At 43.9% G+C, this 23,658-nt stretch overlaps 1 protein-coding gene across 2 annotated transcripts in view; it reads left to right on the forward strand.

Annotated features, from left to right (window-relative positions):
- LOC147458205 (TCP-1/cpn60 chaperonin family protein) overlaps positions 1 to 20,634 on the forward strand; it is a 45,629-nt gene extending 24,995 nt beyond the window's left edge. The window contains exons 4-14 of one of the 2 annotated variants that reach the window (XM_086512912.1): positions 16,496 to 16,563; positions 16,642 to 16,711; positions 16,809 to 16,877; positions 16,969 to 17,040; positions 17,119 to 17,192; positions 17,353 to 17,630; positions 17,731 to 18,115; positions 18,285 to 18,410; positions 18,602 to 18,706; positions 19,706 to 19,780; positions 19,869 to 20,634. In XM_086512912.1, coding sequence (XP_086369038.1) covers positions 16,496 to 16,563; positions 16,642 to 16,711; positions 16,809 to 16,877; positions 16,969 to 17,040; positions 17,119 to 17,192; positions 17,353 to 17,630; positions 17,731 to 18,115; positions 18,285 to 18,410; positions 18,602 to 18,706; positions 19,706 to 19,780; positions 19,869 to 20,054 — 1,508 coding nt within the window. In that variant the 3' untranslated portion in view covers positions 20,055 to 20,634. The remainder of the gene's footprint in view (positions 1 to 16,495; positions 16,564 to 16,641; positions 16,712 to 16,808; positions 16,878 to 16,968; positions 17,041 to 17,118; positions 17,193 to 17,352; positions 17,631 to 17,730; positions 18,116 to 18,284; positions 18,411 to 18,601; positions 18,707 to 19,705; positions 19,781 to 19,868) is intronic. The other variant, XM_086512913.1, reaches the window with a different exon arrangement.
- The last annotated feature ends 3,024 nt before the right edge of the window (positions 20,635 to 23,658 follow it).

The following is a 23,658-nucleotide window of genomic DNA, read 5'->3' on the forward strand; positions in this document are numbered from 1 at the left end:
GCCACCTTATCGTGTGAGCCGTGTATTGTGAGCCGTGTATAGAATGAAAAGATTATGAACCCCGTGAAAGAACTCTTGGAAAAGGGTCTTGTCCAGCCTAGTACTACACCATATTGCTCTCCACTGTTGTTGGATTTGAAGAAAGACGCATCTTGGAGAAAGTGCATTGATTATAGCGCTCTCAACAAAATCACCATCAAGAACAGATTTTCGATTCCTAGGATCGATGATATACTTGATAGGTTACAGGGATCCTTGTGCTTTAGCAGGATTGACTTGAAGAGTGGATATCATCAGATCCGAATCGCGCCGGGAGACGTCTACAAGACAGCCTTTCGAACAACTTTTGGGTTATTTGAGTTTTTGGTGATGCCTTTTGGCTTAATCAATGCTCCTGCGACATTTAGCCGGATGATGGACAGGATTTTTCGAGAGTACAGGCTATTTGTTGGCACTTTCTTTAATGATATCATTGTTTTCTCTAAGAATGAGGCAGAACACAGAGATCATCTGTCACGTGACACATCCCAAATCTATGTGTCCATGGACAATCTACACCATAGCAGGGTTCCCGTCAGTCCACTCAGTTTAGATCCCAACCCTATGTGTCCGTGGACAAGCTACACCATATCAGGGTTCCCGTTATGATGAACGGGTTGTCACTCCGTCTCTATGTTCATCTACATTGCATACACAGTCTTTAACGAAGACAATATTTTTTTCCTTCACTTTACATGGAATGAGTATGTTCATGGTTTTGTATTGGAGATCGTTTCATGAATTTTCAGCCATGGAGATTCTTGAAGACGGAAGAAGCAGAACTCTAGACGAAGTTGAAGCATCGAAGGAGCCACAGAAGACTTTGTGTCGCTTTCGGCGCGTCCCAAAGAAGCAAGCGTTGCAGACCTTTATGAAGTTCAAGTACCGCACGACCCACCCATCAGAGTGGGCCGGCGAAGAGTCCCTTCCAGGATTCCGGATGCTGTTGGCGATCTCCCTCGACGCCATACAGTTCGGTACCAGTACCTCACTTTGAAAAGGAGGGGATGTCACGTGACACATTCCAAACCTATGTGTTCGTGGACAAGCTACACCATAGCAGGGTTCCCGTCAGTCCAGTCAGTTTAGATTAGAAGCAATCTGGCACTTTTGTGAGTCTATTCGTAGACCGTGCATGCCCAGTCACTCAATGTAGATGCATATCCTCTGGTTGCACACTGCATAAGCATAAGCATTTCCATCAGATTCCATTAGAGTCAGTTTGGGGATTTTTCAAGTGACTTTATCCTAATTTTCCCTATTTTTAACATTTTTCACTTATTTATTAAGTGACTTTTGTTGGGAACTCAGTAGGGCAAATTGGGTATGTTAATATATAAGCAAACCCAAGTTAGCACAATAGGGCAGATGAGCAAGGAGCACAACAGGCTACCAAGCAACAGGTGTTCCCTCCCTCTCTCAGCAAGACCCTCCCCAAGCCATCTTGGTGAGGCCACCTCCCATCGCCATCAAGCCTATCCTTTCCTTGGCGATTTCCCAAGCTTCAGCCATCGCCAGCAAGCTCCTTCCCCTGGCGTTTTTCCCCCCTTCAGGCAGCCCAAAGCTCAACGTTTTTGGATCGCAAACCCTCAGCAGAAACCTGCGTTTTACGTCAGCCCTACAGCCCTTGAAAAACGCAGCCCTTGACAGTGTTTACAGCAGGGAATTCAGCCCATTAAACGCAGCCTTGCCTCGCAATTCATCAGCGTTTTCAGCCTACGATCACAGCAGCAAAAACGCAGCAAAAGCCTTGCTTGATCAGCGTTTTCTATCAGCCCTAAGTCCCTTGCCAAAACCAGGGCTTTTCAGCAATGAGAAGCATCCCCAAGATCACCCAGATCCTCAACATTTTCCCCCTTGTGGACAGCAGATAGAAGAGGACCAAATTCAGCCCTAAGGTGATCATCGTCGTCATCGACATAGCCCCATTTGCAGCATCATTGTACACTTTTGTGCAATCAAAGTTAGACCACTCTCGTCGACGAGAGTGGGGCCTTCGGAGGAGGGTTTTACAACCTTTCGGGTGTCGTATCTCTTTTTTCTCCTTCTCTCAGTCTCATTCACTTGCACGCACAATACCCACTCACTTTGTTCGTGATCATAGCACTCTCCATAAAGACGGAGAGTTACTCCGCTCCTTTGTCAACAAATGCCTTGATTTTGATACTAAAGTCACTGATGTCTCTTTGAGCTTCAGGGATACTGAGAGCTGACAGTATTCTGTTGGATGACTTTATGAAATGGAATTCCTGATAATGATATTGATTTGTTCTTGACTTCTTTTGAGTGCAGGAACTGGTAGACGAAATGACTGCAACATTTTGGTCTGATTGATCTCGAATAGACATGGTTGCAATAGGGGTTAGTCCATTGGACATTGATGAGGTCCCGATTGGACCTAGATGTGATTGCTAGCTACATTGCTGATAAATCATGGTCTAAGATCCGAATGAATGTTGAATGTCATATGATGTCCTGTGATGTCTGGTGATGTCTTGTGATGTCGTGTGATGTGACTGTCGATTTGGTACATGTGCTAGATGCGTGTTCTTAGTACGTAGGTACTAACAGTCAGTGTCTGCTAAGACGGTTTATGGCCTTTGTCGATTTTGCAGGCGTAATCACGGTCGATTACAATGCTTTCAAGAGGGGGGTATGTCACAAAGTGATGATGTGGCAGACAACAGAAACCCTAATTTCTACCAGAAACCCTAAATTTCCAGCAACCTCTAATTTATGCCAAAAACCCTAATTTCCGAAAATCGCGGAGGTGTTTTTTTTTCCTTGAGCGATGCAAATCTCAACTTTTGCTCTCATTGAGAGAGAGAGAATTTGCTTTTGCTTTCAGAAGCTCTCTGTGAGAGAAGGAAAAGAGCTTTTGCTTTCAAGCTTTTGGGGCTCTGCTTTTGGCATCCCTTGTAAACCTTTAAATAAGTGGCTTGGGCCCTCACTTCTCAGAGTATTTGGACGCAGAGTCTGAGAGTGAAACCCGAGCCACTCTCTTGTAGTTTGAATTGATTAATACAAAAGGAAATACCGAATGGGGCGCCAGTCTTTGGGGCCAATATCTCTAGGCACGGAACTTCGCCGGGCCAGTGCAAATCTATTGTGATCTGTGAATTGTTTTGAAGTGGTTATTTGGTGCTGTCGTGATTGATTCTTGACTTGGAGTGTCCAAGTCTGTTACAAAGTCCCCCATGAATAGTTCCCCTTAGAACTGAAGTCCGAGCCATGAGATATTCAGAGGCCATATATACAACGCAGTTTGCATCGCTCGGAGGTTTCCATTTACAACTTAACACTCTCCAGACTACAACCTGCGTCATCCTGAGGTTTTCCAAACAATGAGGTTAGGGTTCATTCTCTGGCATGCTTCCTGAAGAAGGTGCAGAGTCTGGAGTACCGGCTTGTACTTTGATGATGCTATATAAAGAAATACCGAAAGGGGCGCCAAGGTTTGGGGCCAATACTCTCTGGGGTGGAATTCCGCCACTCCGTGTCGCGTGTCGTCTCTCTCTTTTTCAGTTCAGTAGTTATTGAAGTGTTAAAAGTCTGTTGAGTCTGCTCTTTTCTATTGGCACGTGGTGCCCGTCTTGTGACAGTGGTATTAGAGCATCAGGCATGTGCTTTTCTGAAAGCATACCCGTCCTACAAAAGGGCAGACAGAGCTTTTGGAATTTTATTTGAGGTATCTTCGCCCTCCAACCCGGACTTATTAGCCACTCCCACTCTTACTTCATCGCGCATCAGGCGCGCTCCCGTCTTCACTGCTCATGTCTTATAGGACATAAGCCAATTAAGATCACTTGCAAGAGAAGGATCCAAATTTGTTTCAAGTCACTGTTTTTCTCAGAAACAGTGCCATGCAGATGTTGATGTCTACAACTACCAAGCAGCATACTCCCAAGTACCTGTCAAGCTTTCAAGAAAAAAAAATTTCCCCGAAATTATATGGTTTCTGACATCTTCTTTCGGAGTGCAACTTCTGGTAGAGTGGGGTATCCTGAAATGCTTGCCATGGAAACCCTAGCAGATTATAACTTGAAATTGTCGACATCTCTCAGTAGATGTCTCTTCACGAGTAGACGACCTTGGAGGTTTAGTGTGATTGCTATCTTGGGACTACCTTCGCCGCCAAAGAAACACTGTTTGTCCAAGAGCTGATGGACCATGTTGTGTTCTGCTACGACCCTATGGAATGAACCTAACCCTAATTTTTGGTGCAGGTTTCAGGATGGAAAGTCGGTCGACTTTTCGAGCTTGGCTGATGTCGAGATTGCTTTTTAAGTTTGAAAGCTGTTTAAGAACTTGTTTGGTGATCTTGTTTGAAATTTGTTTGAAATGGATGGTATTTGTTTTGAACCTATTTTGGTGCCGATTTGAATTGTTTGACTTTGGTTTGATACTGGTTTCAATGATTGGTGATTTTACTCTCGGGTGGAGAAGTGAGAAATATTGTTTTGGTATTGTTTGAACTTCGCAACGACGTAGGCGGATGCCTGGGGAGCGTTTCGTTGTATGTTTGAAAACCTTCGAACGACGCAGGCTGATGCCTGGGGAGCGTTTGATTGCATGCTTGTAAAATAATTGTAGTTGTGACTCCTGGCCCGGACCTGGATGGTTATGCGGGAGGAGTATTAAGAAGTCTGAGCAGTGGTTACTCTCAGCACCTCCAAACGATGCAGGTTGCGGTTTGGGGGGTGTTTGGTTGTAAAAGGCCTCTATATCTCTCGGCCCGGACCTTTTTAGGTTATACGGGAGGAGTAATGAGGGAGTCGTCGAATATCTCCCGGCTCGGACCTTGTTAGGTTATGCGGGAGGAGTGTTCATCGGCGACTTTATGTTTCTATGTCTTGTAACATGCATATGTGAGCATTTGTGTTGCATTGTGATGTGTCAACTACTGAATATTCCTTATTGGATGAGATTGCCTGGGTATGTAATTTTAGTGCATCAAGACACCCGTGGAAGATGAGTACGGTTTGGGTGTGATGGCTAATTTTACTACGCCGGAATATCAAGAGTTTCGATCAAGACGAAAGGAGAAGCTAACTTCTTGATCAAAACAGCCGAAAGGAGAAGCTAACTCCTTGATCAAAAGAGCAGAAAGGAGAAGCTAACTCCTTGATCAAAACAGCCGAAAGGAGAAACCAACCCCTTGATCAAAACAGTCGAAAGGAGAAGCTAACTCCTTGATCAAAAGAGCAGAAAGGAGAAGCTAACTCCTTATTAAAAAGTGCAAATTGATTGTCCCTCGGAAGTTTTTGAGCTAACTTGAGTTGTTTTGCAGATATGCTGTAATCACGGTCGATTACTCTCTTTCAAGAAGGGGAGATGTAACGAACTGTTGACGTGTCAAAGCCCTGAAGAAAGGGGTCAACTTACAGATGCCGGCCGAGGGACTTAAACCTAAGAGAACATGTAACAGAAGAAGAAGTCCTACCAACTTATGGGGACCCTGTCCGATGGGTCCCCAAGTGACATAAAGGATTAAAATAAAGCAAGACCCGCACACACGCAAATTGATGACGTGGCAGATTTACGAAAATTACGCTAGCATGATGATGTGGCAGATTTACGAAAATTACGCTAGCATGATGATGTGGCAGGCTGTACGGATTTCCACGTTTTGCGTTGGTTGATGACGTGGCAGGTTGTACGGATTTCCGTGATTTACGTTGATAGTTTTGTGGCTTTGCTTTTGGACCAGATGCTTTTGAGTTTGAAGGCTTTTTACTGTAATTGCTTTTTAGGCCAAGGGCCTTTAAATATGAGGTTAGGGCTCATTCTCTGGCATGCTTTCCTGAAGAAGGTGCAGAGTACCGGCTTGTCCTTTGATGATGCAATATAAAGAAATACCGAAAGGGGCGCCAAGGTTTGGGGCCAATACTCTCTGGGGTGGAATTACGCCACTCCGTGTCCCGTGTCGTCTCTCTCTTTTTCAGTTCAGTTGTTATTGAAGTGTTAAAAGTTTATTCAGTCTGCTCTTTTCTATTGGCACGTGGTGTCCGTCTTGTGACACTCTCTCTCTCGAAAAATTATGTACATTAAATTACATCATGTCATCTTGGTCTCGTCTTGTGCAGTTATCGTTCTCTCTCTCTCTCTCTCTCTCTCTCGTGTTCGCACGTGATCCTCTGTTTGTGTCTCTCTTTCGTTGCACTCTCACATGATGCAGTGAAAGATTACGCTTTGATGGAGACACACAACTTTATTGGATTTGAGCTCCTCACCTATGAATGAGTGACATGCCTTGGAGACACTTGAAACGCGAAACAATTGAAAAGTTTAAAGTGCCTACTGAATTTTTTTAATGAAACATGAGTAAACTCCATGTGTATTTACTATTGAGTCTTTGCAGGCAATCTTCTCACCTTTGCTTTGATACAAAGTGCAAACTATTTTAGGGATTTATAGTAGATGAAATACAAATTTTTATTCAGCATGCACACACGTATATATGTAATAATACACACGTCCATGTGCGTGTTCGCTCACGCACCACAGACACGCGAATACACATTACACTCATAGACATACACGTGTACACACACACACACACACACAATTACAAGGTTGTTCATCTCTGTACATATGTATGTGTCTGTTGGTGTGGGGTTGGAGGGTTTGTGAGGATTAGTGGTGCTAATCCTATACTTAAGATTAAAAATTAATACTTAAGATCAAATTGAGACTCAAGAGACGAGAACACTTATGTTTGATTGATTGAATGAATGCTTCAAAACTGAGTACAATAGGCTCTTTATATAGGAGACGAAGAGTCTCAAATGAAATGACACGTCTCGTGGCGAAGAGACATGACTTTAGACGCAAAGACATCCTTTCGGCAAAGGGCTGCAACCATTGGACAAAGAGTCGCAACCGTAGAGCGAAGGGGTGTGACCAGTCGTCAAAGGAGTGTGGCTTTTGGCGAAGAGGCATGCCTCTTGAGCGAAGGGTAGTGACTATCCAAGCGTAGGGATCCTCCTTGGCATGGCACTTCGCATATCTGCAACTAGCAGTAGATGTAATACTGTAACATTGTCAGAATCATGATAGGGTCAATGGTCTCCAATCAAAAGAAAATGTTATATCTTATATTTATACTATATGTCTGTCGGTTTCTGTATGTATGAGCGTGTTTTTATGTATGTGTACATGTGTATGTGTCTATGTATATATATGTTTGCATGTGTATGTGCACATGTATGTATGCATATATCGGCATATATTGGGGTACTTCGACGACGACGACGAGGGGTACTTGTACTGCGGTGTTGCTGAGGTACTAATGGGTACTGTTGGAGATGCTTGCTACTGCGACGACGACGACGACGACGACGACGACGACGAGGCTGTTGGTTGATCTACTATCGCCGAAGATGACGATGGGCTGAAAACTGAAAACGTTGAAGAGGGTGATGCCGAAATTTGAAAACGTTGGTGGTACTGCGGCACGGATCGCAGCCGCCTGTAACAGACTTGGACACTCCAAATAACCACTTCAAAACAGTTCACAGTTCACAATAGATTTGCACTAGCTCCAAATAACCACTTCAAAATAATTCACAGTTCACAATAGATTTGCACTGGCCCGGCAGAGTTCCGTGCCTAGAGATATTGGCCCCAAAGACTAGCGCCCCTTTCGGTATTTCTTTATGTATTAATCAGTTTAAAGTACAAGAGAGTGGTTAGGGTTTCACTCACAGACTCTACGTCCAGATGCTCTGCAGAGTGTGTGCCCAAACCACTTATTTAAAGTTTACAAGGGATGCCAAAAGCAGAGCCCCAAAAGCCTCAGATCAAAAGCCTAAATACAAGCAAAAGCTATTCTCTCTCTCAAACTCACTTGAGTTTAAAATAAAGCAAAATATTCTCTTTCCCTCCCTCTTTCTCATACTTTGTGTAGAGAAAAGCTGAAAGCTGCCACCAAAAGCTGGCCTTTTTTTAATGTAATTTCCGCCGCAAAAAGCGAGCAGTGTTGTACGATGCCACGTCATCAGGTCAATGCTTTGTCCGGGGGTTCAGCCTGCTGCTAGGGTTAGGGTTTATGACAGTTTTTAGGGTTAGGGTTAGGTATTTTGGCAAATTTTTGGGTTTGCAGGTTTTAGGGTTAGGGTTTGCAAAATTAGGGTTTTCAACAGCAGTCAGGGTTTCCCACATGCTCTCGGGCAGACAGTCATCACTTTGTGACATACCCCCCTCTTGAAAGCATTGTAATCGCCCTCGATTACGCCTGCATAACAGACAGAGGCCATAAACCGTCTTAGCAGACACTGACTGTTAGTACCTACGTACTAGGAACACACATCTAGCACATGTACCAATCGACAGTCACATCACACGACATCATAGGACATCACATGACATTCTACATTCATTCGGATCTTAGACCATGATTTATCTGCAATGTAGCTAGCAATCGCATCCAGATCCAATCGGGACCTCATCGATGTCCGATTGACTAACCCCTATTGCAACCATGTCTATTCGAGATCAATCAGACCAAAATGCTGCAATCATTTCGTCTATCAGTTCTTGCACTTAAAAGAAGTCAAGAACAAATCAGTATCATAATCAGGAATTCCATTTCATAAAGTCATACAGCAGAATATTGTCAGCTTTCAGTATCCGTGAAGCTCAAAGAGACATCAGTGACTCTAGTATCTAAATCAAGGCATTTGTTGACAAAGGAGCGGAGTGACTCCCCTCTTGTGCATCCCACTGCACCAGATCTCCGGCCAAGCTGAATTCTGGGTTCCATTTGGAGTAGACTATGCTAAACCAAAAGCCTCGAGGTAAAGTTTCACAATCTGAGGAGTATCTGCCAGGTCCTCCTCCTCCATCCACTTCGCATCCAATGCAGGATAGTTCTTGAACTTAACCAAGAACCGCCTTCTGACTTTACCTTTATTCTTCGTATCCTTATGTGCCAAAATCTACTCACGAACAAGGATCTCCTCGTTTTCTTCCATTGCGGGTTGCTCATTAGGCACCTCACGTTTAAAAGGTTTCAAGAGACTCACATGAAATGCATTGTGAATCCTCCAAGTATCAGACAGTTTTAGTCGGAAGGAGACATCATTTATCTTTTCAGTGATCTGGAAAGGTCCATAGTATCGCATAGTAAGCTTTGGAAAAAGCCTCTCCTTTCCCTTTTTCTTTCTCAGGCGTGCCTTCTCAAAACGTAAGAGCACCCAATCATCCTCCTTCAATATCAAGCCGCGACGATGGCGATCCGCTGCCTTTTTTTGTCGTTCTTGAGATTTCTGCAAAGTCTCGCGAACCTTGGCAAAAGTCGTATCTAAGTCTCACATATATTCATCCGCTTCAAAAATCTTATCTTTCGTGCTTAGGAAGGGTGGAACCTTCGTAGCACCTTCAACAATCTCAAATGGCGCCTTCCCCGTCGAAGAGTGTATTGTGTTATTGTAGAAAAATTCCACCAAAGGTAAGTACTTTTCCCATTGAGTCTTCGGATCTGAGATATAAGACTTCAATAAGCTTTTGGCGGCAGCTTTCAGCTTTTCTCTATGCAAAGTATGAGAAAGAGGGAGGGAAAGATAATATTTTGCTTTATTTTAAACTCAAGTGAGTTTGAGAGAGAGAATAGCTTTTGCTTTTATTTAGGCTTTTGATATGAAGCTTTTGGGGTTCTGCTTGTGTTATCCTTTGTAAACTTTAAATAAGTGGTTTGGGCACACACTCTGCAGAGCATCTGGACGTAGAGTCTGAGAGTGAAACCCTAACCACTCTCTTGTACTTTGAACTGATTAATACATAAAGAAATACCGAAAGGGGCGCTAGTCTTTGGGGCCAATATCTCTAGGCACGGAACTCTGCCGGGCCAATGCAAATCTATTGTGAACTGTGAACTGTTTTTAAGTGGTTATTTGGTGCTGTTGTGATTGATTCTTGACTTGGAGTGTCCAAGTCTGTTACACCGCGACTAGGCTATGCTGAAAACGTTGAGGACGTTGATGGTGGTCGGAGAAAACGTTGGTTGATGGCTGCCCAAGAGTTGGTACTGTTGAGAGTCTCTTCTATTGCTCCTCTGCCTTCTATTGGCGCCCAAAGGGCTTCTTTTATAGGTCCTTTAGCCATTTGCCTTACCTACTTTTAATAAATGTCATGTCAAAATCACTTTTTAATAAATGATTGTTCATATGGCTAAATGCTCAAGTGACTTAACTGTGCAAGAGAGGGTATGCAACTATGATCGGCCTGGACATGCACGTCCTGCTAGAGGCTCACAAGGGTGCCAAGCTAGGTTCTAAGCTAAGAGTGATGCTAGATTGTAGTAGAAGCTTGTTGGCGTGACGCAAGTGCAGTGCCAATGTGACATCCCCCCCTGTTAAAGGTGAGGCACAACTGCCGCACTTTTGAATGTACTTTTGATGCTGAATGCTTCTATGCATAAACCGATGAAAACTCCTCCAAACTTGTCGATATTGCGGATGTAGGTACTGTTTCGATGTAAACATCGACCATACGAGTTGCTAGGTAGCCTTACTACTGTCGTAGAATACTAGCCTTGGTGCTGACTCTGCCTTTCGAGCAAGTACTACCACTCAAATAGTCTTGTTGTGAAAACATTGCAAGTGAAGCTGAGAGGTAAGGGTGCTCGGAGGTATTTCCAATGGTTCCATGCCGACGGAAGTGGATGCACGCTACATGCGAATACAGAAGAGGGTTAGGGTTCCTTTCTCCAACTCCTTCTATATCCGCATATGAGGCAAGTAGATCTTGGTACTCAAGGTCTCGATTATCGTGTATCCAATGTTGATCTTCGTTCAAAGACAATAGGTGGCTAATTCTATTGTCTTAGATCTGCTAAAATGCTATGCGTCAGATAATAAGCCCAAGTGGGAACAATATTTGCCTATGCTTGAGTATGTGTACAACAATACGGTGCATTCGTCGATTGGCAAGGAACCTTTTGAGATTGTTGAAGGCGGCAAAAAGTTTCCTCCCATTTTGCATACAAAGGACAAGATCTTTGAGGCAGGCTACAGATCGCCCGTCACCGTCGTGAATTGCTGTTATCACCTGGCGATTGGGTTTTGTTAAGGTTCGAGAAGGCAAGGTTAAAGAAGATGAAGAGCAAGGAACGTCTGTTTCGTAAGGTCAGCATGCGTTACTATTGGCCTTTTCAAGTTCTTGACAAGATCAACAATGTGGCTTACAGACTGAAATTGCATGATGCATGGAAGATTCACAATGCGTTTCACGTGAGTCTTCTAAGACCCTTCGTGGGTGAAGTGCCAGAAGATATGCCAGATGAGGATCAGCCAGAAGTTGAGGAACTTGATGAGATCCTGGTACCTGAGCAAGTTTTGGCACATAAGGACAGAAAAGTTAAAGGACAGGTTGCAAGACGCTACTTGGTGAAGTTCAAGAACTATCCACCTATGGATGCAAAGTGGATGGAAGAACATGAACTGTCAGAGTCACCAAATGTATTGTAGCTTTATCTTGAAACCTTTGGGTTACAACCTACTTATGCCCCAACCCAACGTGTGCAAAGGAGGGGTAATGATAGAGCTAGCACATGAAATGTATATATGAATTCAGTGTAATAGATGGAAATGACAAAAGTATGAAGGTCTCATTAGGTCATTTGTATCTATGTGTTACGACCTTTCTTGCAGATATATGCGATGATAAAAGAGTGCGGATAAACACAAGATCATCAATTGCGTGTATTTATGGTATGCAATCGAGGACATTTGCGATTTCGAGAGGGGGGTATGTCACGAGGACGTGGCAATTGTTAACTATGTCACGAGGACATGGCAACTGCTAACCTTAGTTGTTGGTTTCTCTCCAATGATTTTTGTTTAATTTTTGAGACCTTGTTTTTGAAGTTGCAAATGGTCGGACATTGTATAGCCAATCTGAACGGTAGTTTCACTCGCAGACGGAAAGTTGGTCGGCATTGGAACTCGTATAGTAAGAGGATGTCTAGGCTCAATTCAAGATCATGTAGGTCTCCTCGTCGCACTTAGCAAGTTGGTGGATACTAGGAAGTAAACTCAATAAAGACATAGTGCCTAGGTGGGATCACCGAGGGAAAGTACCCGACAACTGGGCCACATTGCATTTTTGGATGCGGTCCAAGTGGCGATAGATGGTCAGATGACCTGTGGGAGTCCAACAGAAGCATCCCATAAAATTTAGGAAACTTTTATTTTGGACCATAAAATCTGTTCACGTCATTACCTCTGGAATGACAAGGGGAACATTTTAGAACTCTGCTGCAAAGTCAACTGGGCAACCAATCAGGAGATTTTTAAGCGGGAAGCCCAAAATGGGAAATTGCCTGTACATGTGCCAAGTGGCACTTTCTGGTGCACTTTCCTCATGCAGAAGAAGAGGACGGTCGATTTCTAGCTGGGACGGCCTCATTTGCAAGCTTGTCACAGGTTAAGAGCTATTGACTGCAAGCTTTCCCTCTCATGTACAGTGTAGTGCAAGAAGTCATGTCCTGCACACCCTACACTGCTCTCTCTCTCTCTCTCTCTCTCTCGTGCAGTAATGTGATGCCCCACAAGAGTGCTCTTCATTTGACTCATGTACAACTGTGTGGTCATATGTGTTTTCGCTGAGGCAAGAGCCTCTCTGAGCAGGAACAAAAGTAGCTAACTGTTGCTCCAAAAGCAGGCACTGGTGAGGTGATAACCTCACCATACAGGTGCGTTTTCAGCGCTGGTTATGCACTGAATTTGGACTTTTTCTCAGCCATATGGATGCCAGAACCATTAAGAACAGTGCCCCACTGTTAGAGGACAGTTCAAGGACTGTTAAGGGCTGAAAACAGGGCAAAAACCAGTAAATACAGCGTGCTGAATTTACTGTTTTTGGGCAGAAAACAGAGAGTTTATGTCAGTGGAATTGAGTTCTAGCAGGGGAATTGGTTTCGGGCAAGTTTTGGGGTTGATATGTTGTCGAAATTTTGCCAAAACAGGTGGTATCTAGCGGGACACAGGTAAAGAATTTCCAGGACTCTTCTTTGTAATTTACCCTCTTAAAGAATAAAGAAATACCGAAAGGGGCGCCAATTTTGGGGCCTACAGGTTGTCGACCTCTGCTCGGAGCATTCTAGCTTCCGAGCCGTGTGTGTGCTTTATGTGTGAATTCCCGTTGCAGTTACCTTTCCAAAGTTCTCTCCAAGTGTGTCTAAGTAAAGAATTTCGGGTGAAAGCCAAAGTCTACCGCCCTACGGGCCTGTTTCAATGAATGAGAGAGAGACGCAAAGAGAGAGAGAGAGAGAAGAGACGACACTGAATGTCGGGTCCCAACCATCCTCAAGGGCCCCCTTGCTTTGTTGCCAGAGCAAGTACTTGCTTTATTTCTTGCACAAAATGCTAATAGAAGGATGCTAAATGATGAGATGCTGAGATGCTAATGGGTACTTGATGCTACTGATGCTGGGTACTCACGAGGTATTGATGGGTACTGCGGTGCTTGGTGCTTGGTAGTGCGGGTCTTGGTACTTGGTAATGCAGGTATTGAAGGTACTCGGATGCTAAGGACACGAAGGTTTCATGATCCCTACGCTGAGCGAGGCAGGAGCCAAGCCAAAACGCAAGGGGTGCTAGATGTTGGGGTAGGGCATCGATGACGACGAAGACGACGAGGGGTACGTGTACTCTGGTGCTGTTGAGGTACTAATGGGTATTGCTGGAGAAGCTTGGTATTGCGACGACGATGACGAGGCTGTGGGCTGATCTGCTATCGCCTAGGATGACGATGGGCTGAAAACTGAAAATGCTGGTGGTACTGTGGCAAGGACTGGAGCCGCGACGAGGCTATCCTGAAAACGCTGAGGGCTGAAATCTGATGGCGATCATAGGGCTGAAAACGCTGAAGAGGGTGATGGCTGAAATCTGAAAACGTTGGTGGTACTGCGGCAAGGATTGCAGCCGCGACGAGGCTATGCTGAAAACGCTGAGGGCTGAAATGTGATGGCGATGATAGGGTTGAAAACACTGATAGCTACTGGAGAAAACTCTTGCTGATGGTTGCCCAAGTGCTGGTACTGCTGAAAGGCTTCTACTGCTCCTCTGCTTGCTATTGGTGCCCAAAGGGCTTCTTTTATAGGTCCTTTAGCCATTTTCCCTACCTACTTTTAATAATGTCATGTCAAAGTCACTTATAAATAAATGACTTGAGTGACTGTTCTTATGCCTATATGCTCAAGTGAGTTAACTGTGCAAGAGAGGGTATGCAACTATGACCGGCCTGGACATGCACGTCCTGCTAGAGGCTCACAAGGGTGCCAGGCTAGGTCCTTAGCTAAGACTAATGCTAGACTGTAGCAGAAGCTTGTCGAGGTGGTGCAAGTGACACTTGAGTACACTGTGCGTATAACCGGCCCGTACAACGTAGAGGGCGGTACTATTTCAATTACCTGTTAACTTTACACAGAGCACTGATAAGGGAAGAGAACACAGTTGCGTCCAACGACTAGAATGTCACTGCGCACACGAGACCGACACCCTGTAGGCCCCAAAGATTGGCGCCCCTTTCGGTATTTCTTTATTCAAATTAAGGTAGACGATCCGACCACTTAGCACAAGCTTTCACAAAGCTGTCCAAACCTGGCGAGGGCTGAAAACGCAGGTTTTCGACCGGATTTCGACAGCATAACGGCGCAAAAACCCGTGTAGGTCAAAAACACCTGTCTAGGACGGATTCCCTCGATATCTGGAAGCTTTTTGGTGAGCTGTCACAGAAATTCAGCGGGCTGTAATTCTCTGTTTTTCACTGCCGGGAGCCCAAAAGCCTGTACACGCATCCCAAGGCTCTCACGAGGCTCCCCCGATGTTTCCTTGCAGTTTAGGTGCGAAACCCTAAACCTGCAGAAAAACACAGCAGGCTGTAATTCCCTGTTTCGGATCGTTTTTAGCGGAGCGAACACGCCTATGCGTGTCCCAAGGGCTCCGCACGCAATGGGACAGTTCCCTTGTGAATTGGACGAGTTTTCACGCGAGAAAACTCTCCAAACTCGCAATCTTTCGTGATGGAACTGTGCGTACTTGTGGGGGATTAGCAATTAGCTAATCCGGTTATTGTTCAGAAGGCTCTTGCCTTGGCAAACGCGCATAAACCCCCAGAACTGTACATAGGTCAAATGAGAAGCCCACTAGTGGGGCATAACATACTTTATGTAGGGGAGAAAGAGAGCAGTATGTAGCGTGCGGGGCATCACTCCCGTCACCATACTGTGCATAGAGAGCAAGGTAAGCATTCCATAGCTTCTGTACTTGCTACAATCCACCTCAGATTGAAAATGGCGCCCCCTTTGTTGATATGCAGCTCGTTTCTGCCTCCTAGAGTGGCAGAATCGCTCATAGGCTGACACGTCGCACAGTTTCCGAGTTTGGGCTTTCCCTGCTAAAAATATCTCAACTGGTGCGTCAGTTGACTTGGCAGCAGAGCAATAAAATGTTCCCCTTGTCATTCAAGAGCTAATGACGCGAACACATTTTCCGGTCAAAAATAGCAGTTCCCTAAATTTTAGGAGATGCTTCCATGGCGTCCCTATCAGTCTCCTGACCATCATTGAAGACTACCATTTGACCAACATCTACAATGTGGGTTAATTTACTGGCCCCTTTCAACTTATAAAGTTGCAGTGACTTGACGAGTGGCCCAAATTCCAGTTTGGCGCACACGAGCTTCCATACTCATCAGAATTCAGTGCTAACTGGCCCGGGTAGTCCCTATCTGACCGACCTAAATCCCCGATGTGAGAAACCCATTTGGCTGCAGCCATTTCACACTGGCCATGCAATGTCCACTTGCACCTTTTCAAGGGTTTTGGGACAAACAAGTAAAAATAAAATAAATATATCTAATACTTATTTACGGAAGGCAACAGGAAAAATACACCTCCTGGTGACAGTGCGTATGTTTGGTTGTTCACTCAGACATTGTCCCTAATATTTGCCCGTACCCTGTTACTGTCAGCTTGCAGCTATTGCTGCCAGCGACCAGGTTGCAGCTGCACCCCATGCCTAGCCTTCCACCCTGGTCCCTTTCCCACACAACCACCTCACAAGCTCATACCCACACGTGCACACCTGCCTGCACCTTTCATTACCCTCTTTGTTGATTCACTGCCTTGCACAATCACTGTCACTCACAGCCACACCTTTCCTCATCCACCTTTGTCATCCATGGAGCTCGTGCGCACACAAGCACATGCCACACACTCATTCCTTCAAAAACACCCTCACACACATGCACACTCTCTCATCTTCTGCACCCATCATTGACTGGGTTTGGTACAGGGAGAGGTTAGGCCATCTATGGAGTCTATTATGTTGAATCAATCTGTCCCTATCTCAGAGAATATCTTCTTGCTATGTATGCATAGGGTTTCAACTAGTTGTGTTGACTGTATTTGTGGTGTGTGAATATCGATAATAGTCTGCTGCTAACTATTCAGGTATTGTGGTGACAAATGATGGCAATGCTATTTTGAGGGAACTAGATTTGGCTCATCCTGCAGCAAAAGTACTACTTTTTGCCACTCTTTATCAGTAGTTAATGATTGTAAACGTGGATTTGCTGATGTCAATGGTCATTCTGCAGTCAATGATAGAGCTCAGCCGCACACAAGATGAAGAAGTAGGAGATGGAACAACTTCAGTTATCGTGCTAGGTGAGGGTTTGGGCTTTCATGTAGGTTGATGTGTTTGTGATGGAAGTTAGGCATGCAATGCAGTGCCTGACTGCTCTAAAGCCAACTGTACTGGCAGCTGGTGAAATGCTTTACGTAGCTGAAGCCTTTATAGACAAGTCTTATCATCCGACAGTAATATGTAGAGGTATGCTTTTGCTTTGTATCTTGTTTTTTTTGCAACCTAGTATTTGCCAGTTTGGTGGAAAAATTGATTGCCTGCGTTTTGGTAACGATAGCTTACAACAAGGCTCTTGAAGATGCAATTGCAGCTCTGGACAATATCTCAGTACCCATAGATGTTAATGACCGTAAGTTTTGCCCTTGAATGTGCTGTAAGCTAAAAGCTCGTCATTATGTACCAATTACTGTCTTGTGCGCTCAAACAGGCCAATCAATGCTGAGCATGGTGAAAAGCTGTATAGGCACAAAGTTCACTGGACAGTTCGGTACATTGATTGCTGTATGTTGCTTTATTCCTTGTGCATGTGTGGATTTGTGAAGGCTGATTTGCCATGCTGAGTCAGAATTTTTTAGATGAGCGCTTAGAACCTGTTTTACTGGGCTCATTTCTCTCTCTTGCTTAATTTGTTTTGAACTTATACATTCTGGGGGTATTCCAGGATTTGGCCATTGATGCCACGACGTTGGTTTCAGTTGATTTGGGAAATGGATTACATGAGGTGGATATCAAGAAATATGTGAAAGTTGAGAAGATTCCTGGTGGGCAACTGGAGGACTCAAAAGTTTTAAGAGGAGTCATGTTCAACAAGGATATTGTTACACCAGGAAAAATGAGGCGCCGGATTGTAAATCCAAGAATTATGCTTCTTGACTGTCCGCTGGAATACAAGAAGGGGGAGAACATGACCAATGCAGAGCTCATGAACGAGGATGATTGGTCTGCTCATTATTTTTTGTGTCTTGTGAGATGGACAAGTATGATGGGTTTAGTCATCAAAAAGTTAAAGGGTATCTATGGTGGTACTTTTGATCTGCAGGCACACACTTCTGAAGATGGAGGAGGAATATATTCTCAAATTGTGCAATCAAATAGCTAGCTTCAAGCCGGATCTGGTCATCACTGAGAAGGGCTTAAGTGATCTTGCCTGCCATTATCTCAGTAAGAATAACATAAGCGCAATTCGGAGAGTAAGAAAGACTGACAATAACAGGATCGCAAAAGTTTGTGGAGCTGTTATTGTCAACCGTCCAGATGAGTTACAGGAAAGTGACATAGGAACAGGTGCTGGATTGTTTGAGGTAAAGAAAATAGGGGATGAGTTCTTCGCCTTCATTACAGAGTGCAAGGACCCTAAGGCTTGCACTGTTCTTTTACGTGGGGCTAGCAAAGATCTACTGAACGAAGTTGAGAGAAATCTACAGGTGATTTGAGATTGTAGTCATGCCTGCATAGAAAGTCAAATGTACTTCTCTGATTACAAGTACCTGAAACAAATGTTATCTGCACATCTGTTGAATCATTGGGTCTAATTTCATAGGACTTGAGATTTACTTGTCTTGGTGAAAACTTCAAGGCTTCAATTTCTTGCAGGATGCTATGTGTGTTGCACGAAACATGATAAAAAATCCAAGGCTTGTGCCTGGTGGTGGAGCGGCAGAGATGGCAGTTTCAGCACACTTAAAGCAAAAGAGCTCATTTGTGGAAGGTGTGGACAAGGTAGGAACTTTGACTTCTAGGTAGCCCATGTACTAAGGACACTAGTTGCTTAGCAGCTTGGTTGATGTTCATGTCATCAAATCTCTTTTGTCAGATGTTTATTTTGACGTTTTTAAATCAGTCTTCTATCAGTAAAAGGAAATATTAAGGAGCTTTAAAGTCCATTATTCTTATTCTACATGGTGTAACAGTGGCCATATGAAGCGGTTGCCCGTGCACTCGAAGCTATTCCCCGAACTTTAGCTCAAAACTGTGGAGTGAATGTTATCAGGACGATGACAGCTCTTCAGGCGAAGGTCAGTCTTTTGTGTTGAGTTTGGTAATTAGTTTTCTTTTTGTTTCATAAGAGGCGTTGGCAGTTGCACGCTCAACTTGATTAAACAAATTTGCTTGTTTGAGTTGTCTTTCAAGCTTATTTCTAGCATGTGCGAGCCAACTTCAAGGGAATGTCTGGGATACATATCCCAACGTATATGTCTCTTGGTTGTAGATATTGCTTTTGTGTTGTTTCTGTTCATGGATGGCAAAAGCTGCTGATAAAGATTTTGGGTAGTTGTAAGACTCTTTTGCTCAAAATGATGTAGCACCTTGCGGATATTACTGATTTTTACATATTTTGGTGTTTTTGAACTAGCTGGTTGTATCCATGCTTGTTTGAAGGGCTTTTCTAAAAGAAAAGGAACTACTAAACTTGTGTGTACTTGGTGTAAATAGGGTGTTTACAGATGTTTTGTTTTTTTGTGCATAACTTTTACTTTTGAGTTAGGTATGAGCATGTTAGCTGTACATAACCAATTGCTGACGATTATTATAACCTTACAGTAGTAGAGAGGGCTCCAGCTAACAAGTGGACTCTCCCAAACATGCCCCACCACATGCACCCTAGCCCGTTTTTGCAAATTTGCTATCTGAATATAATGTGGTGGGAAAATAGATGCCTGTACCTTGGTGTGCAACAAACCTTTTCTTTTTGCACTCTTTTCTTTGTCTTCATATGGAAAGTTGGAGCCAACCTTGCATGCATTTCACGGCTGGATTATCTTGATTGTTCTTCTTGCAATCCGCCTGAAGAATTATCCTGTTCAATTAGGTAACATTTGCATGGTTAGGTTCCATTCTGCTCTGCTGGCTTCAAAGCTTGGGTGGTGGTGCCTTCTTTGTGTTTTGGTTTGATTCGTGATAGAGTGGATTGTTGTGGTTGAAAGGTCTTTTTTACTGATTTCGCTTTAGAACTGTTGCTCATTCAGATTTGTGATCATGAGAGTTATGGAAATTTTATCCTGTTTTGATTACAGCATGCGAATGCGGATAATGCTTGGTTTGGAATTGATGGAAACACGGGGGTCATCAGTGACATGAAAGAATTAGGGGTAACTTCAGAGCTGCAACATGTTCTGTCGATAGGCTTATGCTTTACTAAAGCTCTACTTTTTCTATTTATGTGCTTATTTTTGGCAGATTTGGGATGCTTACAATGTAAAAGTGCAAACATTCAAAACTGCCATTGAGGCTGCCTGTATGCTTCTACGAATAGATGATATTGTATCTGGTATCAAGAAAAAGCAAGCACCCTCTTCAACTCCAAGCAAGCCTCAAGTGGAAGATGAAAAAGATGTTGATAGTGAACAGATGATTCCTGAGTAATTTCTGAAGGCTTGGTCTCAGGTCTGTGCCAGCTTCTAGACAAGAGGGCAAATCCAAGGAGTTCCGATCACACAGATTTGCCCTAAGCGCGAGGGAGTGGAGCTACACAATGTATCAGCTTTGTAGTTCCTTTTCGCCCGCATCATGTTCGAGAGTTCGGCTATTCCAGTTATCTAAGCTCAGTTCCCTATTACACACACCAACAGTCATTCACAAAGCCACCGATTTTGTCGAAGTATAGAAAACAAGGCCGTGCTTCAGAGTTCTTAAGAGTGCCTCCACTCAGCAGGCTGGTTTAAAGATTAGGTACACATAGGTTAGCAGCATGTCTGCGAAGGCATCTTTGGATGCTGTAAGTTTTGTCTGACATACACAATACTGGCAGAGCAAACAATAACAAACACTTGGCAGTATTGTGAGCTTTCCACTATTTTGCGGACCGGGTTTACATGGGTGTGTTACTAGCACACATGAAGAGTTCGGCTCACCTTTTCTTTCACATCTTAGGGAGTGCTTTATTTACTTTGTGATAACGTTTGTGCTTCCATTATATTGAGCAACAAGGGGTGTTTTATTATGAGAGGTGCTCTTTTAATTTTAATTGAGTCTGGTAGCTAATTACAAAAAGTGGCTTCACTTACAAATTTACAAGTTGTGTGGTTGTCTTCATACAGGCACAAGAACGGTAAGCAGTGTAGCATAATCTTACGTTATATTTCCTTAGTCACAGGGAATGGCCATTTTTGGGGCCCTGTTTTCTGTTCCTTTTTCTGGTTCTAGTCCTTGTACCATGCGATAACTGCCAGAATATTTTGAACAGGATAGGATTGTGCTCTTTGAGTAGTGAAGGAACTGTCTGAGGCGGTGTCTTTTTCTTTTTTGTAGATTTCTTAAAGAGATCTGAAGCAGCATGGTGAAAGCTTAAAAGCATTCATTTGTATCAGAACAAGGGCACTTTGCACACACCCCTTAACCCTACATATGGCTCTTGTAGGTACCAAATGAGCCACATTCATGTTGTGGTTGCTTTCACATCACATGCGTTCTCCCACTAACTATATGTCAACCAAAATGTTTATATAGCATTCAATAGCAGAAATGGATATGTACTTGTATAGCAACATTGGTGGTTTCTTTTGAAGGATGCTTTAAGATGGGGTCACTCTTTGAACTTGCCCTGGTTTATGAGAGCATGGATATCTCCCTCGGTTTGGCCCAACTTATGAGAGCTTACGGAGAAGCTAACTAGTTGCCCAAAATAGTTGCAAAAGCCAACTATCTGAAAACAAGAGTGCTTTTCGCTAGCCTTGCTCTTTTTCTGCTCTATCTATCTTTTATATGTCAACCTTTCCTTTCGTGCCGATTCAAGACTTTAGGATTAGCTCCTATCCCCTCTAGGCACGGTTCTCTAGCTTTGGAGATGTTTTACGTTGTGTTGAGATTATTTTCAGGTCATTCGGATCTCTAAAAGCCATATCATAACCTCCAGAAAATTCCATAAAAGCCTTTGAATGCTTTGAAGTGGCATTTCCATTCTTTCTAGATTGATGTCTCGGCGATTAATTTTTTTAGGATAAGCATATAGAGAAGCTATGGAGAACATCATATTTTGATGCGTAAGAAATATTTATGTCAGATTTTTATGACATTGGTCGTCTTCAATTATTGGCATTCTTGATTGGAATTTTATTCTAGGGAAGTCTTTCTCTAGGTCTTGCTTTAGGGTAAAGGAGGTAAATGTGAGACGGGTGCCTTTGAAAAGTCACAACAACCCCCCCCCCCCCCCCCCCCCCCCTTTCAATTTAGAGGCAAAAATTTGGAATATACTTGGAATTTTGTTTATGTGTCAGCTTGTGTTTTGCTGTAAAGTGTACTATTATTGGGTCTTGAGTGTCTCCAAAGTACTGAAAAACCTCAAATAATTACCTTTCTTAAAAAATCAAATATTAATCTTGGTATTACCTAATTCGTCTTTTTATGAGGAATATGATGCAATTTTCATTTCACATCTAGAGTGCCTCTAAACTGCCTCCTCTACCTTAGTGACAACACATTCTTGGACTCAATCGCTTGGCTTGTTTACTCGATGCTCAAGAGTGTGTGTCACAAGTGCATTGTTCATATAGGCACCGCAACACGTTTGCAACTTGATATGTCACAAAATTGGAAAAAGATTGTTTGTGATTTTGACATTCTTGGTGAAAGTTTTTTTCCCTGAAGGGTGGGTCTCGCTACGAATTCAATTTTGTTCTTGTGGGTTGAGACGGTTTGTCGATGAGTGCCATGGATAGGGCAGGGGTTCTACGAGTCGGAGTGTCGGATCCAGCGTAGATAGCTGCTGCTGCAATCGTCAAGGGCGTTAATCGAGGTACTGTGGGCGACGGAGCTCAAGGAAGCGAGGGCCGGTGAAGCAAGTGAGGGCGAAAGGGCGTGATAGGGATGAGGTAGCGTCGTGCAAGCGAACGATGGTGCAATGAGAAGCGGACAATTGGTGGAGACAATGAGCCGCAAGCGGGCAATGGGGGACGTAGTCAGCAGGGCTATTGGAGTTGATGTCGACAGGACTTCAGGGCATCGAATGCACGGGTATTAAGGGCGTGATAGGTGGAGGGGTAGGTGGAGGGGATCTATGGTCCTAGATCATTGTTGATCGTGGTCCGTCCGATCCATTTGGAAGAAAAATATAGATCGGACGGGGATTGACCTCACGACCTCTAACCATAGAGCGAATGTCTTATCACTTTGCTAGTGCACACATTTTGATGTGTACGGAAAATGTAGTATTATATTAAGTAGTAGTTTTGGCACATCCACGATCCTAGTTCAAACTGAATTTACCTTGAGTTTACACCAAGTTCACATTTTAGTTAACACCACAAAATGCAGTGCACATACCTTGCAAAGTTTAGTTCACATTTGCCCGAGTTTACACTTAGTTTACATCTAGTCCACATTCGAGATCAACGAGTGTGATCTTCACCGACATGCGATATCAATGTTTAACCTAAATTGAGGTGTCATTTAGTCACGAGGAAGTGCCTAACCATGTCCTTGTTTACTTTTCGTGTCTGTGTTTACTTTTTTGCATCTGACGTCTATGCGCGCCTTTGGTTTTGTGCCCGGACTTCTGCACCGTTGATCTCAACACTTTAGCTTCATTTACTACCCTGTGTTAGATAGTGCTTCACTGCTGAGGGTGAACTGAGCCTCATCATCGCATGATTGGTAAAATAGGGTGGATCGATCGCCTCAAAAGACGTGCAAATCGGCGTCATCGGCGTTAGTGGTAGGACCGTAGGACGTGGGGAAGGGGAGTGAGCTCCGATGCCTTGGTTTACCTGTACGATTTGGCTGTGGGTTGTCCCAAAGCGCCAAACTTTGAAGCCAAGCTTGGAAAAGTTGAGGGCCCTCTGCATGCGCATGTATAGAAAATTGGTTGTAGACAAGTGGACATAGCCGGTTTAGGAGGGCTTACATGTGCAAATTCGGTGTAGATGTGCGGGCAAGGCCGGACTTGGACTTCCGACAACGAGCAGGTAGGTCCGTCAACACGGGCTTTTCATTTTAGTGAAGGCGGCCCTTGCACGGCCCTACCTGAAGCTCC

This window comes from Adiantum capillus-veneris, chromosome 5 (assembly GCF_014529385.1).
Source record: "Adiantum capillus-veneris isolate H3 chromosome 5, ASM1452938v2, whole genome shotgun sequence".
Classification (NCBI taxonomy): domain Eukaryota; kingdom Viridiplantae; phylum Streptophyta; class Polypodiopsida; order Polypodiales; family Pteridaceae; genus Adiantum; species Adiantum capillus-veneris.